Source organism: Chelmon rostratus, chromosome 21 (genome assembly GCF_017976325.1).
Source record: "Chelmon rostratus isolate fCheRos1 chromosome 21, fCheRos1.pri, whole genome shotgun sequence".
Lineage (NCBI taxonomy): Eukaryota > Metazoa > Chordata > Actinopteri > Chaetodontiformes > Chaetodontidae > Chelmon > Chelmon rostratus.
In genome coordinates this window covers 4,335,478-4,353,527 of record NC_055678.1, presented here as the reverse complement: position 1 = coordinate 4,353,527, position 18,050 = coordinate 4,335,478, and the positions used below count along the sequence as shown (strand labels likewise).

The 18,050-nt window shown below is 45.0% G+C and overlaps 1 protein-coding gene across 19 annotated transcripts in view; it reads right to left on the bottom strand.

The window, feature by feature from the left end:
• Window positions 1–18,050, bottom strand: part of LOC121624500 (calcium/calmodulin-dependent protein kinase type II subunit gamma-like) — a 36,999-nt gene that overhangs the window by 15,338 nt on the left and 3,611 nt on the right. For 14 of the 19 annotated variants that reach the window (XM_041962185.1, XM_041962192.1, XM_041962188.1 and 11 more), the window contains exons 3-13: window positions 11,606–11,665; window positions 8,371–8,425; window positions 8,030–8,095; window positions 6,402–6,474; window positions 5,101–5,203; window positions 4,552–4,635; window positions 3,671–3,765; window positions 2,842–2,964; window positions 2,610–2,693; window positions 1,559–1,601; window positions 675–737 (exon numbers count right to left, since the gene is read on the bottom strand). In XM_041962185.1, coding sequence (XP_041818119.1) covers window positions 675–737; window positions 1,559–1,601; window positions 2,610–2,693; window positions 2,842–2,964; window positions 3,671–3,765; window positions 4,552–4,635; window positions 5,101–5,203; window positions 6,402–6,474; window positions 8,030–8,095; window positions 8,371–8,425; window positions 11,606–11,665 — 849 coding nt within the window. The remainder of the gene's footprint in view (window positions 1–674; window positions 738–1,558; window positions 1,602–2,609; window positions 2,694–2,841; window positions 2,965–3,670; window positions 3,766–4,551; window positions 4,636–5,100; window positions 5,204–6,401; window positions 6,475–8,029; window positions 8,096–8,370; window positions 8,426–11,605; window positions 11,666–18,050) is intronic. The other 5 variants (XM_041962187.1, XM_041962198.1, XM_041962201.1 and 2 more) reach the window with 1 other exon arrangement.

Sequence of the window (18,050 nt, the reverse complement as noted above, 5' to 3'; positions counted from 1 at the left end):
GGAACCGGGCCACAGCACCAGAGGCAGACGGATGCCAGTTGGACACCATGGAATACAGTGCCATGCTGATTTACAGTGGCTCCGACCAGGACGCAAGGAAGACACGGTGAGTTCAGGTGAGGCGTGAAGCGGGACAGGACCGAGTCTGAGTGGTGGTTCTAGCAGGGTTAGCCCTGCACTGCCAGCAACCAAACCAAGCACGAAAACCACCTTGCTGTTGTTCGACTGCGGGCAGACTAAGTGCTAGAGTGGCTCACTATCTCCTCTTGAGGTACAAAGTGGTATTACAAGACAGGAACAGCCAGGGCTAGCTGGTTAGCATGCTAACTTCTTTTATGTAACGTCAGAACTAATTTCTTCACATTCTGTTGATAATTTTATTTAATTTTTGAATGCTTTAACATCAAATTCTTGCATATTGCTCCTTTAAGTGATGCTGATGTACATGACTGTGTGCATAGAATGTGATATCTTTGCATCTGAGCAAGGACACCACACACCCATAAATGAACGAAATTTGTGTGAGTATGCATGCGTGCGTGTGTGAATGTTGATGAAGATGCTGGCAGAGGCTGCATGCAGGAGTTTGTGGGTGGTAATGGGGTCCCACCCCTGTACTATGAAGCAAAGGAGTAACTGTGTGTGGAGAGGATGGGCGTGTCTCTGGGACGTACCTTCCTGAGCCAGTGAGGCCGTGGAGGAGGCGGCAGCAGCAGAGTTGGTATGCTGCCGGCCCACTATTGGACAGAAATGCTACAGTTGGGAGGGGCTGTGCAAATTAGGCAGATCTACCTCACGCTGTTCAATCGTGGACCTAGAAAGCTACAGGATGTGCTGGCTGCAGCCCAGATACATCACAAGGTTTGATAGAAATGGGCTAAAGCAAAGACGTGCACCCCTGTGGTTTCCTAGGCCCAGGGTTGAAATCATTAGCCATCGACTGACCAATTACTTAGAGGCTGAGAACAAGGCTTCAACGAAAACAAGTCACTCTCAGTAGACTGAGATAAAAACACAGATACTTTGCAGTCACCTGTTTTTATAACACCACACTTGCCCCCAACATAAAAATCTCATAAAAGTCTAGGCTTCCCTCTCTCATACATGCAAATGCTCCATGGGCAGCAGAAAAGAGGGACACACACACACACATACACATGAACACACACACCCACGCCCACGCACAAACACACAAGGAGAGATACATTAGCATGGACAAGGACGTAACTGGCGCCCACATATAATCTGGTACATGACAGAACATCACATTTTAGCCTGCTCATATATCAGGATGCAATGCACTCACAGGAATCCATCATTATCAATACATTATTTCTACCATGACTCTCGAAGGAAGTTCACGTTTCAAATCAGTTCTGAATGTTGTAAGCAAGCAAACTCCTGTGCACACACAAACACATAGTTATTTTGAGGATGAGTGGGTGAGAGTGTGTGTGGTGAGGGGGTTAAAAGAGGTGGAGAGGACTCTATCCACTCTCCTTCCTCCTCTCCCTCTGCATGCGCTGCGTGGGAGGCTGAGGGCGAAGTGCACACCCACCTGAGAAGTTTCTGGACACCAGCATGGTGGTGAGAATGGCTCCCTGGAGGAGGAGGAGGAGAGAGGAGTGAGGGAGGTATAATGAATGCAAGGAGTTTTGTTATATTTGACAGGATTTCGGTGTTTTTATTCTGGGCTCGCTGCTCTGTATTCATTTCTAAATGGGACAAAAACATTTTTGTTTTTATCTTCCTGCTTCTTGAGCAGCAGCGCCTTCATCACAGAGCAGTCCCTTTCAGCAGCTAAATCCAGTCAAGGCTGCGGGTTCGTTTGTTCTCCGTCAAACAGAATCTAATTATCAAAACGGGGAGATGCACCATTAACAGTCCTCACATCTCCAAGTCCAATGACATGTTCTTCTATGCAAATGGATTTAAATGTGACAAAAAAGAACAACTGCTACTTGATCCATTACTTTGCATGTATGGCTCTGAATGCAAACTACAGCAAGTAGAGCTGTGTATCGTTTAAATGTTTCAACACTGCTGCTGATATGATGCTCCTGTGTCTATGCTAAAGCTATATATATATATATATATATATAATTTTTTTGAGAAATATAAATACATTTCCTACAAAACCCTTTTCTTTTATTTAACAAAAGAGGCCGAGGCCATTCAAGAATGTTACTTGAATAGAACTGTCTAAAACATTTTATCTAAATCAGGAACTAAGAGATCAAATAATTGACGGGAACTTGAATGCCTACCTTTAGTACTTCAGTTTTTGACACTCTAAGATAAAATACCTAAAAAGTATTGAGGTTAGATACCCAGCCCTAACAGTAACATACATTATAAAGCTTTATATTTCAATAATCACAGTACAGCACTTACATGACTGTACCAACCCTGACCCCCTCTGCTATTTAGGTCTATAGCAATGTATGCACCAAAGGACTGCACATATGATAAAAGAGCTCTATGGTGGGCAGAGGATGAGCAGCGAGACTCATTTCTACACAACAAAAGGACGATCGAGATTTAGCACATAATCAAGGGGTGGGGGACTAAAAACAGACATACGGTGAATGAAAATTTAGGATGAGTACCTTGAGTTTTCGGCGAGCATTGAACTTGCGGAGACACTCGACAGTTTCCTGTCTGTGCATCATGGATGCCACTGTAGAACGGTGCTGCAGGGGGACAAAACAAGAATTAAAGAGATATATGAAGGCTACAAAATAGTAATTGTCTCTTTAGTGTGAGTATGTCCAGATCTGCTTATGCACACCTTTGTACCATCCTGCGTAATTCCAATATTTCTCTTAGGTGAATACTTACGCAGACCCAAGGGTGCTTGAGGGCCTGTTCGGCAGTGATTCTCTTTGCTGGGTTAATGGTCAACATCTGGTTGATCAGGTTCTTTGCCTCTGGAGTCACTGTGTCCCACTCTGGGGATGGGAACTGACAACAACAGAGAAACATGTGGGTGTAACAGTTGGAAAGGAGGGTAGCAAATATGTAAAACGAATTGGAAACAATACAAGTTTCCTGGTTAGGAGTCTGCATCCGCACGTTTCCAGCTAATCCACACCATCTGGGCACAAGGCCTTGAGTTAATTTGTCAAAATTAGACCGATATGAGAACAAAACTGCTAATTTTCTTTTTGGATTAACAGAACACATGTGTCTGTTCCAAACCATTTTTTATTAAGAGTGAACTCCCTGCAAACAGGCTGCCTGAGACTTCCCCGGTGTCTCTGGAAACTGCAATGTGACTTGATTATCCAGAGACTGAGAAAGGAGGATACCCCTTCTCTGATTCTGTCTCTCTCTCTCTCACACACACACACACACAGACACACACACAGACACAGACACAGACACAGACACAGACACAGACACACACACAGACACACACAGACACACACACACACACACACACACACACACACACACACACACACACACACACACACACACACACACACACACACCCCTCTGCAATGCGTCAGGGAGGCCCTGATAGGATCAATAGCTTTGGACCAGCTTTCAATTGGACACGATTGAACATTCAAAAACTGCTTAGCAAACCCCTGCAGTGCACCCTTTCCAAATCTACACCTAACACACACACACACACACACACACAAACACAAAGCACACTTACATCATATGCTCCAGCTTTGATCTGCTGATAGAGTTTGTGTTGATCTTCATCCCAGAATGGAGGATATCCCACTAACAAGATATAGAGAATAACACCTGAAAGAAAACAAAGATCATGTTACGATACTTGCATTATGTTTCAGTCAAGTTAGGCGACGACACTTCAGTTATACAGCACACTTCATTACAAGTTAAACCATTAGACCATAATCGCAACCGGCCATTTTCCTCTGATGATGCTGTTTTCAAAAGGATAATGTTGTACTGCTGCGTTCCAGGCTGCAAGATGTAGACAACGGCCAACATTAGCATTCTGCTATTTCTTATACGCGTATCTTATACCAACCTACTGTTACACAATATATTATATATCTTAGACACATTTATTTACGCCTGGAAGTAAAACACACTGGATGTAATCAAGCTTGCAATGGAACAAAGTCTCATGTATCCATTGTCTTTTCAGTTGCTGATCAATCAGGAAGCAGTGTAATTCTCTGTTTAGACATCTTGCGACCTGGAACACAGCAGTATGATATTAGCCCTTTGATGACAACGTTTGAGGTTCCCACCCGGAGCATGACATAGAGGAAGATGATCAATGTGCTTCACATTGAAAACCTAAGAATGTAAAATGTTTCTGTTGTAACGTTTGTCCAGGAGAACCTGGTTATTTCTAAACTACTATCTGATTGAGACACATAACCTCAGGCTAAATTATTTTATATTTACATTCTTGAAAAGAAATCTGCCTCCGCTTAGTGTTTTGTAATGCTGTCGGATTGTTTAATTTGACTAGAAGACAGAAAAGACAGGAGTCTGATGTTTGTAACAAGCAGGTTGCAACAGGTTTATTGCCCAGAGGTAAAGCTGAAGACTCACCACAAGCCCATATGTCCACAGGCTTGCCGTAGGGGTCCTTCCTCAGGACTTCAGGGGAGAGGTAACCAGGGGTGCCTGCAAACCCTGCCCGACAGACAGACCACAGACACGGTTAACGAATACCTTTTATTAAAATTCTGATGAAGGCTATTTCTGTGCAGTTATGTGAATGGTTCAGATGATGAGTGACCTGTTGGACTCCGACGCAAGACCAGATTATGACAGTGCAGAGTCGCAAGCAAATACCCCTTAATCATCTGCTCTGTGCTGGAGAGTCAGCCAAATGTTAGCAGCTCGGCTGTTAGCCAAGACAATGGCCGAAGCATGAACTGGACAGTGTCTGTGAGCCTCTTAAGCAACGCTCGCGCAAACATACTTTGGCTTCCAAGTGGGCAGGTGGATGTGTATTCGTACAGACCCACAGTATGAATGAGGGCCTATTCAGCAGTCATTTGTACGCTTAAGCACAGAAACTATCGAGTGGAATAACAGATCGGCTAACGGCGCCGCACGTTTGATATGTGTGTGTCACTGTTTGTGTTTTCTTACCAAACCAAGCTTGCTGGTCTCCCTGCACTTCAATAGCAAGGCCAAAGTCTGCCAGCTTCACTGCAGCTCCCTTCATCTTACTGGCCAACAACAGGTTCTCAGGCTGACACACACACACACACACACACACACAGTGAAGCAGAATGTAGGACAAGAGATCAAGACAGTGAGAGACAGATAGTGACAGGCAGACTCTTCAGTAAAGCTCTTTCTTAGAAATATTCATATTTGATGTATTCGACACAGCTCGTGTGGGGGTGGGGTAAAGGTGTGAGAAAGCGATAGAAAGACGGAGGATGTAGAGAGAGGATGGGTGGTTGAGAATCTCCACAACGCCTTATATGGGCATGGGTTCGTAGCCATAGAAACCACTGGGGGAGTCATTTAAGCAGCGCTGCAGACTGCATGCTAAATGGAAAGTGTACTTAGCGAGAGGCAGCATGTGTGGTAGCGTTCTAAATGGCCGTTGTTTGGGCAGTAGGACATAAATGGCCGCAGTAAAAGCCCACTCAGGATAAAAGGCCAACAAATCAGACAGGCAGCGTTTGAGGTAATAGCGTTATTCTCCGACAGTGTGCGCACACGCACACACATAAAAAAGCCGCCCACACGTGTATGAGACACCCCTTGAGATTGTTTTTCCACACCTTGCGGTCTCTGCTTGAAAAGATACAGTTCAATACATATTATTATTACGGTCTTTCCTACCAGGATTATTACCACCTTAAACTGGGTTAAGTAGAAAACTGGAGGATGCAGAGGAGCGCTCTTCCTCTACTCCTTGCATTTGAGCCTATCAGCAACTTGGGATGAATCAAGCCCCTCCCCCGCTGCTCCATGGGTGGTGTGATGTCACACGGGTTGTCCTGGCAACTCCTGAGGTTTATCTATGCCTTCACCTCCTCTCTCATAATAGACCCCCTTCACAAAAGTACAAAGTGTGTGTGCGTGCGTGTTCATGTGTGAATGTGCTGTTTGAGTCCTTGTCTTTTCCTTGCCATAGGTGAGAGACCAACCACGCCACGTGACCATGACTCACCATCTCTGGGCTCGACATGAGCACACACGCACGACACACACACACGCACGACACACACACGCATCACACACACACACACTAATAGAGGGTAACATCGGCGGATGGGAGAACGACGCAGGGGAAAAATAAAAGGGGATAAAAGCAGAAATGCAGAGAGATGGAGAAACCGAGAGCCATGTGTGTTGCCATGGCCACGAGCAGAGGTGTGTGTGTGTGTGCGTGTGTGAGTGTGTGGTTGTCACGGCAACGGGCAGACACTCACCTTGAGGTCTCTGTGCACAATATCATGCTGGTGGATATGATTGACACTCTCCAAGATCTGACTAATGCAATGACTACAGAGAGAGAAAAGGGGACAAATGGAGAGAAAGATGTGTCAGTCATTGCCCTTCATTACAACCCCCCCTCAAAAAAAAAACAACATTACATATACTCCACATGATCGTTCAGGGTGTTTGCTTGAAGCCTGGTGGATTATGGTGTGGCTGTAAAACTGATGCATTCAATAGGAGCAAAAATCTGACATTCTTGTTCGCTATGAGATTAACAACATGAAACTAAAGCTGTCATAAAAGGTTTGAATTGACCAAATCCTGAAATTACAAATGAATACTGAAGTGACCCTTCGCAGGAATTTTGTCTTTAATGGAATAAATGCAAAAACTGGAACATTTTGTGAATGCAAGCAAAGTCAATGGGGGCTTTAGGAAACTGTGATGGCCATCAATTCTCCAAATGATTTACCAAGAAAATAATTAACAGATTAATGGATAATAAAAATCCTTTGTACATGCCTAAAATCACATCCATTGCATTCTAAGCCAGTAAAGCTCAACTTCTGGCTAAGTTGCATAACAAATGTTTGCTGAACACTATTACTTTTCAAAGACATAATCAAGGTACTGTAGTTTGAACAATCAATGCTAAGAAACTCGAGTGGGAGGTCTTAACCACAGAGTCCCAGTAGCAATTTTAATAATGGGGGCGTCAATTCAGCTGCCACTAATACCATTATTTCTCAATGCTGGCTGATGAGTATGTTTTCACACTAGCCTGGTGAGTGTGCTGGCTCATGATGGGTCTTGTAAAATTTTCCTGCAAGCCTGAACCCGACCACTTTATTACTGTCCTCCGCACTGTGGAGTGAGGCTCCACGGTGCCATTATTTGAGACTCGTGCTCATGTCACATCTCTGGAAAGGTTAATGGGTCAAAGGTCGGGGCTCAGCTACAGAGAGCGAGGCCGAGGCTCTATCCATGTGGCTTGGTTTGTGTGTGTTTCCAAAGCCCACCCCCCCCCCACGCCAGTCTGTGTGCGTGAACAGACAAAGACCCCTAATCCAATTGTACAACAGACTTTATAAGCTGCACAGCACACAGCCACGGGGGAAAAAGGAGAGAGACTCCGAGAAGGAAGAAGCAGCGAGGAGGGAGAAAAAGCTTAAATGCCACAGTGTTAACAAAATGCCAGAAAATACTATACAATTCTCAATACAACGTCAAAAAAGCCAACAAGATCTTCAAATTGCCCAAATAACAGCCAAAACTCCAAAGATATTCAATCTATAATAACATAAAACAGAAAAAAAGCAGCAAAAATTCACATTTAAGCAGCTTGAACCAGCATTTTTTTGGGCAGAATTAATTGATTATCAAAATTTGTGGCTATTTGATTTGCTGTGCAGAGGGAGGATGGAGAGAGATGCACGTGGCCAAAGAAAGACGCAGGATTCGATGGACTTGTTGACAGACGGAGAATACGAGCGAACCAGTTATATCCACCACTGTGCGCTCACACTTATAAAGAGTGAGCGTTCATATATTCTGATGGGATTACGCCGCAGTGTGTGCGTGTTCGTATGTTCACAGCAGCTCCATGTGAGGCGCTTACCTGGCATCAGCCTCACTGTAGTACTCCCTGGCTACGATGTCTTCAAACAGCTCTCCTCCTGTCACCCTGGGAGGGGGGGGGGGGATGGAAGAAAGAGGAGGAGGAGGGAGGAAAGAAAGACAGACAGATAGAGAGAGAGAGACAGAGACAGAGGGGGAGAGAGAGGAGCTGTTAGCATACGCAAACAAACCGCAGTCACACGCATGGATAAAATGTCACTGTGTGTGCCACTGTGTGTGCCTCAGTGTGTGTGTGTGTGTGCCTCAGTGTGTGTGTGTGTGCCTCAGTGTGTGTGTGTGTGCCTCAGTGTGTGTGTGTGTGTGTGTGCAGAATACACTCACAGGTCAAAGACTAGGTAATGAAAGCCTTCCTCTGAAATGCTGTCATGGAGTCTCACTGCAAGAGAAAAAATGGGCAGTGAGACATGCGTCAGGTAAAAGAAAGAAAGGATCGCTGTCGTGTTTGACAGCTGGAGTCAACCACGGCTGTGACGTGTGAAACCCCCTCCACACACGCACAACATGATTACTGAAGGCGAATGTCAGGAATGCGTTTTTGTTTGGGGTCAGATTACCGGTAGTCGGCACTGCAGCCAACCGCTGAGCAACAGAGATTGTTTCTCGTGACCTGGCACATCACGGCCGATGTTCTATATAAGAGGAAAAGGTGTTGAGAACCTTTCAGAAGCGTTGTGCTGCAGGTTTGACGTTCTCCGTGCTGTTGTAAGTAACGGCCTGTCACATGTACACCTTCATCACAATCATCTCATCATTGTGGAGCCTCCACCAGTCAGGATGTACATCAACAGAGGCTCCATAGACTAGATGCTCAGTTCCAGATTTATATATTTATTCATTGAGGCCGTAGGCTCTGTGTGCAAAGCTGTGATTGGCTACCACGGAAAAAGCTGTCAAAGAGCACAAGACATAATCTACAGCATTTGAATAATTGAAAAAATACATTGCAGGTGTGGGCAGCGACTCAGGGATCTGGGACCAGGCTATGAAATGCTATGTTTACCCAAAAAGAGCCGTTTCCTGATTACTGATGGAGATAAGTGAGAGTTTGGTCGAGAATAGAAAACATAAAGCAGTGATTACAGTAATGAGCTCATATTACCACAATACTGCGGTTATGCGGTAACCACCCCAGCCCTACTGTCAACACAACAAAACAGCAGCAGAATGACAAAGCAGGATCCAGGCAGCAGGATCCAGGCAGCAGGATCCAGGCAGCAGGATCCAGGCAGCAGGATCCAGGCAGCAGAGGATGGGCCTGAGATACAGCTTAGGCTTAGTGTCAGGGAGCCACAGTTATCGTTATGTAAAATGAATATCAGTTGTATAATAAGATGAAGTAGGATGGCCCTGCAGCAAGAAACAAGAGCGACTGCTCTTTCCTCCTCCTCCCATCTTCTCGCTCTCCCTCCATCTGTCTCCTACTCCTCCTGCTTTCGTCTCTCCATCTGTCTCTTTTTTGTGCCCTCTTTTGTCCAAAGTTTGAATGCAGCCGATGCCAAAAATATGTCAAAAAGAGGAGGAAGGACGAGGGAGAGGGAAAAATCTATAGCGAAGAGGGGAAGAGAACAGGAAAAGTAGGCGAGGGGCGAATGAGTGCCCGAGGGGCCGACAGAAAACTAGGACATGAGGAAAAGAGGAATAAGGAGGAGTGCAGTGGGAAAGGTGTCATTGATTTTGTCATATTCCGCCTTTCTGCCCTTTAACACACATTTCTTCTCTAGGCATCTCCATTAGAGCAGCACCATGCATTTCATTACTTTATCATGCATAAAACACAAATTTCCCACAATTAACACGCACACAATTAAAAGCCACGAGTAATGAAACCGGAAAAGCAGAGGGCACAAAGAAAACGTCCGTCTCACGCCATCAGGCGGAGCAGAGATCCGCCGTCACGCCGTCAGACACAGGAAGATGACCTTCTGTCAGCGCTCACTCTAACTGGCTTTACTGATTTCGTGTTTTAAGGCAATAACGGTGATGTCATCCACATATCCATCTGTTCGTCACGACAGCTGCGCAACTGATCTGAGCAAAATTCACACCACGGCTCACAGTGCTGAGCTGTTAGCATCTTGATACTCGTGTACCAAAGTAGTAGTGTTGAAATACTGGCACGAGCACAATGATGGCAGCCATCACTTCTGCTGTTCAACAGGCTCGCCGTCACTTCTTCAGGGTCTCTGAACTAAAAAGATGTTTTACTGTGTGTATGTTCCCGCTAATATGCTGACTATTAATCAGGCATGTGCCGATTGGCGATCAGATCAACGACTGATGATCGATGCTATCTGATATTAAGGACCCAAATTGTTAAAGAAAATCAAATCTAAAATGTGCTCCCTGCTGTGAGATATTTGCGGAGGAGGTGGTGATGATCACTGTTAATCAGGACAAGTGACTGTGCTCTCAATCTAAAGCAACTCTGTCTGCGATCACTCTTCCATCCTGACAAGTGAGCTGTGCAATCTGACAAAACCCTCCGTCTCCGTCCTCCATATGCCTGCTCGCTAAAGCTTCGCTCCGTGCACCACGTCCATGTCCACGACTGGCAGCAGCAGCGCTGTGAGATCGCTTATACTGACACTGAAAATGAGCGATCACAGAGGAAGTTAGAGCATCATTTAAGACTCAACGACATGATAAATGGGAACAAAAAGTAAACCCACTGTTGCCTTTTAAATACACATGCTACTAATTAGCTCAGTAAATCATAAATGCAACATTTTCAGGGAGAACTGAAGCCAAAAGTTCTTTTATTTAGCTTTTTTTTTTTTTGCATGAAGCCACTCTTGAATCTCTTGAATTGAATCTCTTGAACATGCGAGTGGTTTGTAATTAAGAATTCTGCCTCTTTCACATGAACACGCACATCAATGGACAGAAAAACCCAGAAAAACCCACAAACAGTCAGTTGCTAACCACCTTAGAGATAACAGAGTCAGACTGAGCTGAATTTATGTACCGGCTTCTTGTTACTTACATCACAGTTTACATGACTGTGTCAGTCAGGTTTCTGAACGCTTCTTTGACATCCCTGTCAGTAATCGCTGTATTGACCGAGCATCCTCTGGATTTGGATTTATACTCCTTGTAAGCATAAAATCATCATATACTTTATTATTTTATTTCTGCTTTTCCTGGAGTTACAGAAGCACCTGCACAGCAATTATCTACTAAGACAACATCAAAAGCCTTGATTTCTTTAAGAATCAATTGAATTGGATCGAGCACATGTGGGTTTCCGCAAACAATCAGAATGTGAGAGTACAACAATTTTAAATCAAGGTCCATTTAATTAGCCTTTTCCCTTCTGAGTTCAGATCACTCTACTGTTTCCAAGGTCAAGGATGAACTTTTACACTCAGCGTTTTAGTTCTGATGAACAACATTTGGGAAACTCTCTCATACAGACACCAAATCTCAGCAAAGCATGAGCCTAAATGTGATGCCAGCCGCAGTGCTGGAGCACTCCAGTGAAGAATTGCATCCTTTAAACATTAGAAGCAACATAGGACCACGTGTTACACGTTTGGCCAAGTGCACAGGAACTCACCGATGTTGGGGTGCTTCAGGAGACGGCAGATACGAGCCTCTCTCTCAAGCTTCTGATGGTCTGAGGAGAGAAAAGCAGCTGGTTAGACAGGTCACAGAGCCACAAAGCCATTACCTGGTCATGCAGCTACGTTCGGAAGTTTGCATTCATGCGTCTGATAAATAAATGCTGTAAATGGCCATGAACACGACGTGTTCAGCAGTCTATCGCTGCTGTAGGAGGCGGACAAAATAATGGAAACACATAACTCCATATTCCTGCAGTATCAATGAAAACATCTTGTAGCATGCACCAACTTGGAAAAACTATTTTTATTGAAGCGATAAGACACGGCAACCAAACACCATCCCTCATGGCTTCTCTCCATTCCATAGGCTGTAGTCTATGGTCTACACCCAATGCACAGAGAGACGGAGGCTACTGCTTTTTCTTTAAACGTACTAACCGCAAATACTTGCTAACTGGAATTAAAACTTAATGTGACTCACTACAGCAGTTTCCTTTGTTACAGCGTTTTACTGGAGCATCAGTCACAAACAAAAACAAACCCGTGCAGTTTAATGAAGTATGTAAATGAAAATATTTGAAAAGTACGAGGTAATTTGTGTCACAAAAAGATAAGTGTTTTGTGTGCGCAAAGGCAAATATTTCAAGCCAGGGAACAAAGCTATTAGCAATACAGTCGTTCAAGCTGAGCGGCCTCATTTGCCTCTGAAAGGTAACAGTCACAAGGTGCATTTAAGCTCCAGTGACCGCATGTATGGTTTTATTTAAGGTTATTGTGGAAATTAATGAGGCTGTGTTTACCAACGGGTGCGTGAGTTTGCACCTGCAAGCATGTACGTGTGTGTGTGTGCCTGTGTGTGTGTGTGTGTGTGTGTGTGTGTAAAGAGGTTAGTGTGAAGCCCAGTTACAGAACATTGGTGCGTTTGCACTTCTGGCTGAGAGGGGATGCTAGCAAGAACACACACACAGACACACGCACGCACAGACACACACGCACGCACACACACGCGCGCGCGCGCGCGCCCCTCATGTCTAAACAACCGTCCTTGTTTAGGGATTTTTTTGGCATTTTTGCTTTATTTGTTGATAGGGACAGCTCGAGACAGACAGGCAGGAGAGAGACAGACAGAGAGAGAGAGACAGAGACAGAGGGAGAGAGAGACAGAGACAGAGTGAGAGAGAGACAGACAGAGAGAGAGAGACAGAACAGAGAGACAGAGACAGAGGGAGAGACAGAAATAGTGGGAGAGGGAGAGAGAGACAGCGAAAGAGAGAGAGAGAGAGAGAGGGAGAGAGAGACAGCGAAAGATAGAGAGAGAGAGAGAGAGAGACAGAGGGAGAGAGAGCGAGAGAGAGCGAGAGAGAGACAGCGAAAGAGAGAGAGAGAGAGAGAGAGAGAGGGAGAGAGAGCGAGAGAGAGACAGCGAAAGATAGAGAGAGAGAGAGAGAGACAGCGAAAGAGAGAGCGAGAGAGAGAGAGAGAGGATGACTTGCAGCAAGGGGCTGGGCTGAATCTAACCTGGGCTGCTGCAGTAAGGACTCAGTCTTGATTTATGGTACACGCTGTACCAGGTGAGCTACCGGGGCCGGTTTTACTGAATCCTGTGGCGGTATGTGTGTGAACGCATTAGTAGGTGTGTCCATCACATGACACTGTTAAACACCCCCCCCCCCGACTTCAGAAGCCATGCAGCTCAGGTCAGAGGTCACTTAGGGCAACTGCACTGAAGGCCCAGTACGATTGTGTGTGTGTGTGTGTGTGTGTGTGTGATCACTGCTGAAGCCAAGTCAACCCCACATCCCCGCAGTGATTACACCACGCACAGGCAGGCTCACTAAGATTTGCATTCATTTCCCCAGTGCAGCAACAGCCTCAGATAAAATTCACATGCTGTTGCTGAGCAATCAACTGACCCAACTGTTCTTCTCCCAATGCAGTACAGTATATACAGGCAAAATACAAGAGCGCTTTATTATAGAAAGCAGCATCACTTTCTGCACCCCTCTCTGCATGTCTCTGTGCCCTTTCTTTGTCTGATTTTGCCCAACTTGTTGCTAACTTGGACTAGTTTTGCAGCTGCAGTCGAGCCGTTTTGAAGCTCTGTCTTCTGTTCTCTAACACGATGCAACACCGCATCTAGCTTCCGCTAACCTCCCCGTCGTCTCCCCGCAGGTATAGATTTCCCTCATCGGAGAGAAAGAGAGTGAATAAGGGAGAGACCTGAACCTCCTAATTACACCGGTGACGCAGGACGGAGAGACAGACAGAGAGAAGGAGGGAGGATTACATGGAACGTCCATTTGCTCGAAGAGGATCACAGCTCCCCTGTGCGTGTGTGTGTGTGCGTGCGTGCGTGTGTTTGTGTATAACCGTCTACCCTGGTGCAGTGTCACTGCAGCACTCACTAATTCATTCAATCTCCTTATTTGTTGGTGTGAGAGTGTGTGGTAGAAGACAGGAAAGAGAGAGCTGGAGGGTAATTACTGGCACTTCCTGCTGCTCTCTAATTGGCCATCTGCTTTGCCACGGGGCGGGCCCACAGCCATCTTACATCAGCTGAGGAGGATGGAGAGGACCTGACACATACACCCCCACACCCCTCTCTCTGCCACACATGCACAAAGCTACCAACCTGACTGAAGGCTTGAGGGTCCAGTACAGTGTGTTAGAGGCAAGTTTACATCTGAATTCTTTGAAGTGGGAAATAACACTAGAGTACCTCAATACTGATGACGTGACAGTATTTTGGGGGCGATGTTGAGGGCAGATGTTTTCAGAGGATACTAGCAAAGATGGCTCTATACCACATTTTGATTTCCTTCACGACACACAGCATCAAGTATATGACTGCAGTGTACAGTGTGAGAAATGAATAATAAAGGTAATTGTAAGGACCGGACCAGAATTTAGGAACAACGGAAGCCAAGAGGATGGGTGACTATAGTGAAATACTCAAAAAACACTGTGTGCACATGCAAAAAAGACCCCATAAAGCAGGCATGTCAAACTGATTCCATAAAGGGCCGTGTGGCTGCAGGTTTTTGTTCCAACCAAGGAGGAGCACACCAGGCCAACCAATCAACATCAAGGGATCACTTAGTTATCAGCTGAAGACTGAGATCAGCTGATTAATTGATTCCAGCCAGGTGTGCTCCTCCTTGGTTGGAACGAAAACCTGCAGCCACACGGCCCTTTATGGGATCAGTTTGATATGCCTGCCATAAAGACTTGGGTATTTTTTCAAAGTCTTTGTAAGAGTCACAGTTCTTGCTTTAACTCTGGTGTGGGACCGGTATGAAGAAAGGTATGTATGTTATCTGTCTGGAGGTGTATGTGTGTGCAGTTTAATCCTACCACACTTGACATGGGTGTGGAGTATGTGAGTGCAGGCAGCAGGCTCTGTACCTTGTGGGCTTGGCTTGCCTTCTGGAACTGGAGAAGGTTCTCTGAGGAGTCTCTGAGATCTCCTCTGGTGGCCTGACCTGACCACTTCAATACCAAAGCTTTGCTCTCATCAAGGATTCAGCTAAGACTGGCACTTTGCCTTTCCACCTTCACTGGCGTGCACAGAGGTGGGCTGAAGCGTTTGATTGGCTGAAGTGACTGTAAACTTGAACTTACTGGCTCTTTGCCAAACAAAAACTTGTTCTTTGGGATAGTTAAACTATCACCAACACACACAGTACATGTGTGAATTCCAATGAAGGTTTGCTGATTTATCTAATCTTGGCTACACGAATTATATAACAATTTATTTTCTATTTTACTATGACTAAGATTACAGACTATCCATTATAGACAGTATTTAAGTTATATCATCATATAAGAACAACTCTACACTGTAAAAAGTCTGTAGTGTAACTGGTTGATTGAAAGACTAGCCCCACCCACCTATCTGGCAGTTAGTCAGACGTGTTAACTCAGCAAAAAAGCTTGTCTTAATACTGATATTAGGGTTTTAGGCTATTAGATCATGACTATTTAACACAATTACTCATTGACTTGGCATTTGAATTATAATGCCACTTTAAAAATAATTACACTGAAAAACTATTTTAAAAGTCTTATAATAACAATACTATATAGTAAATCTAAAGGTTTTGTATGCAATGTGTGTTATAATTTTGTTTTTATTTGACATACAAAATGTGAGAGCACCAATACCGTAACAGCCCGAACAGATGAGCATCAACTGTGCCGCAGCCTGGCGGGGAATGAGTTTGGGCTTTCATGGAGGGGTGAAAGTGCACCGCTGTAAAGGAAAGAGGTGCCCTGCATTTCTAACACAAGACGACCCGAGAGCATCATTGCGAAACTGAATGCGGAGTATTAATTGTTTTACCTCGATTATCTTCGTAATCACTGGAAGTCAAAATAAAATAATAAAACTCCATTAATGGCTCAGCCCTGCTTGGCATTTGTCTGCCTCTTCATCTGCTAAAAAGTGGAATCATAAACATAATTTTTGCAATGTAACGCACAACTAGCTGGTCACCATGGTAACCTCAACACACCAGAATCAACTATCTCATCAACCGGAAGCACATGGCCTGACAGACTGAATTTTGTTACTCTTCATTATTCAGCCTGTGTGAATGACCACAACTTGTCAAAAACATATCAATATTATCACAGGAGGAAGTAATGATACGTGCCTTTATCGTACGTTCAGCCAGTATTCAGCAGTTAAAGCTTGCGTGGCAGCTGACGTATGAATACATGACGTCACAAAAAAGATGGTAGACGGAGTTCCTCTTTAATTGACGATATACGCATATTAATGTTCTTGCGGCCATGTTTGTGCCACCATTTTTCATGGATGTAGCTGTATACAAAGATGACATGCCAACTTTTCATACCACCTACAAGCTCCTCCAGCTGGGTAAAATGGCCATCAATGAGCCCAACACCAGACCTGTCCAAATCATTGGAGATGTGGGCGGTGATTCAGAGGTCTGGAACCAGGCGACACTCAGGGGGGGCTGCTGAATCCCAATGGTTTTCCATTAATAATAATGAGACTTTGGCTAGAGGAGGCGAGCAAGAAATCAACTGGACTGAACTGAAAAGTTGGGACTTTGTTCAGCAATAAATAATAGTGAAGGAACACGTCTGAAATAATTGTCACTGGGACAATCAAACAGCCCCAGGATGCAAACTGCAGGACTCTAAAAAAACGTTGAGGGGGGAGAGGCATTAGAGGAGAGTATTAAAGCAGACAGCCTGTCTCACTCTGACTCTCTCTCACAGTGTTGCAGCAGACAATGCAGCAGCCATCCACCTTTCAACGCCACTTCACTCATAAACAACAAAGTAAGACAGAGCGTTCATGCTGTGCAATGCAACTTGTACCACACCAGTGCAACACTTTGCACACTCCTGTGCAAAACCAATGCATGTCTTGATCATGTTTTGTGTTGTTGCTTTAAAAAGAGTTATTTTGGGTGAATACAGATTGCTGTTCCATAGGTCAACACTTTCATCAATATTTATATCTAACATAGCTTCTTTCCCTTCAATCTCATTCACTTAAAGTTTAATTAATTACATTTTTTAAAGCATTTACATTGTTCTTTGGGTCATTTATAAAATGAAACCACTACAAACCAGAGAGCATTAAAAACCCTTTAAGGTCGGGGGTGAGAATCAGGTGTATGTTTTTTTTGTGTGTGTGTGTGTGTAACATGTACCCTGCTGCCCACTCGCATCCACCCCCAACTGCTTGTAGGCTGGACTATCCCACCGCCAACTACCTACATCCATCCCTGACATCCCATCCTCCCACACTTCCTCCGTTTTTTCGTTTCCTTCCTTACTTCCTCTCCCTCCCTGCCTCCCTTTTCCCCCTCCCCTCCTCAGATTACTGCAGTGTTTACCAGAGCTTTGAGAGACTTACCCACAGGGCCACGCGTGAGGTCACACTCGCCCCATCAGGCTAAAAAAAACCCACCCAAATCCTACCAGGCAAGCTGCCTGCTCACGCACTGGCCGCCTGTGTGTGTGTGGACGTTGTGTTTCAGTGTGCGTGTAGGTGCATGTTGCGTCAGCCAGGCGGCCTACCGCAATTCTTCTCTTAGCACAAAATCCTCTTGTTCCCTCCTTCGCTCACTCTGTCGTGTCTTGTTCTGTCTCATTTCGCCTTGCTTCCTTGGTGTGGAGTGTCACTGATCTCCTTGCAAGACTATATTGTTAAAAACCTCCTCCTCCACCACCTCCCCCTCTCCTGGCCAGCTTTCTTCTCCCCTGGCAAACACACACACATACACAGGCCTACATTGTACTGCCTGCCTCTGCGAAGAGCCAACAGTTTTCTGCTGAGCCCTTACTTTTCCTTGGTGGGACGTTAATACCAGGAGCTGCCCTGTGTGGACACTTGATGGCGGGGATAGAACAATAACGGTATTACAACACACTCACAGATGCCTCACAATGCAGACA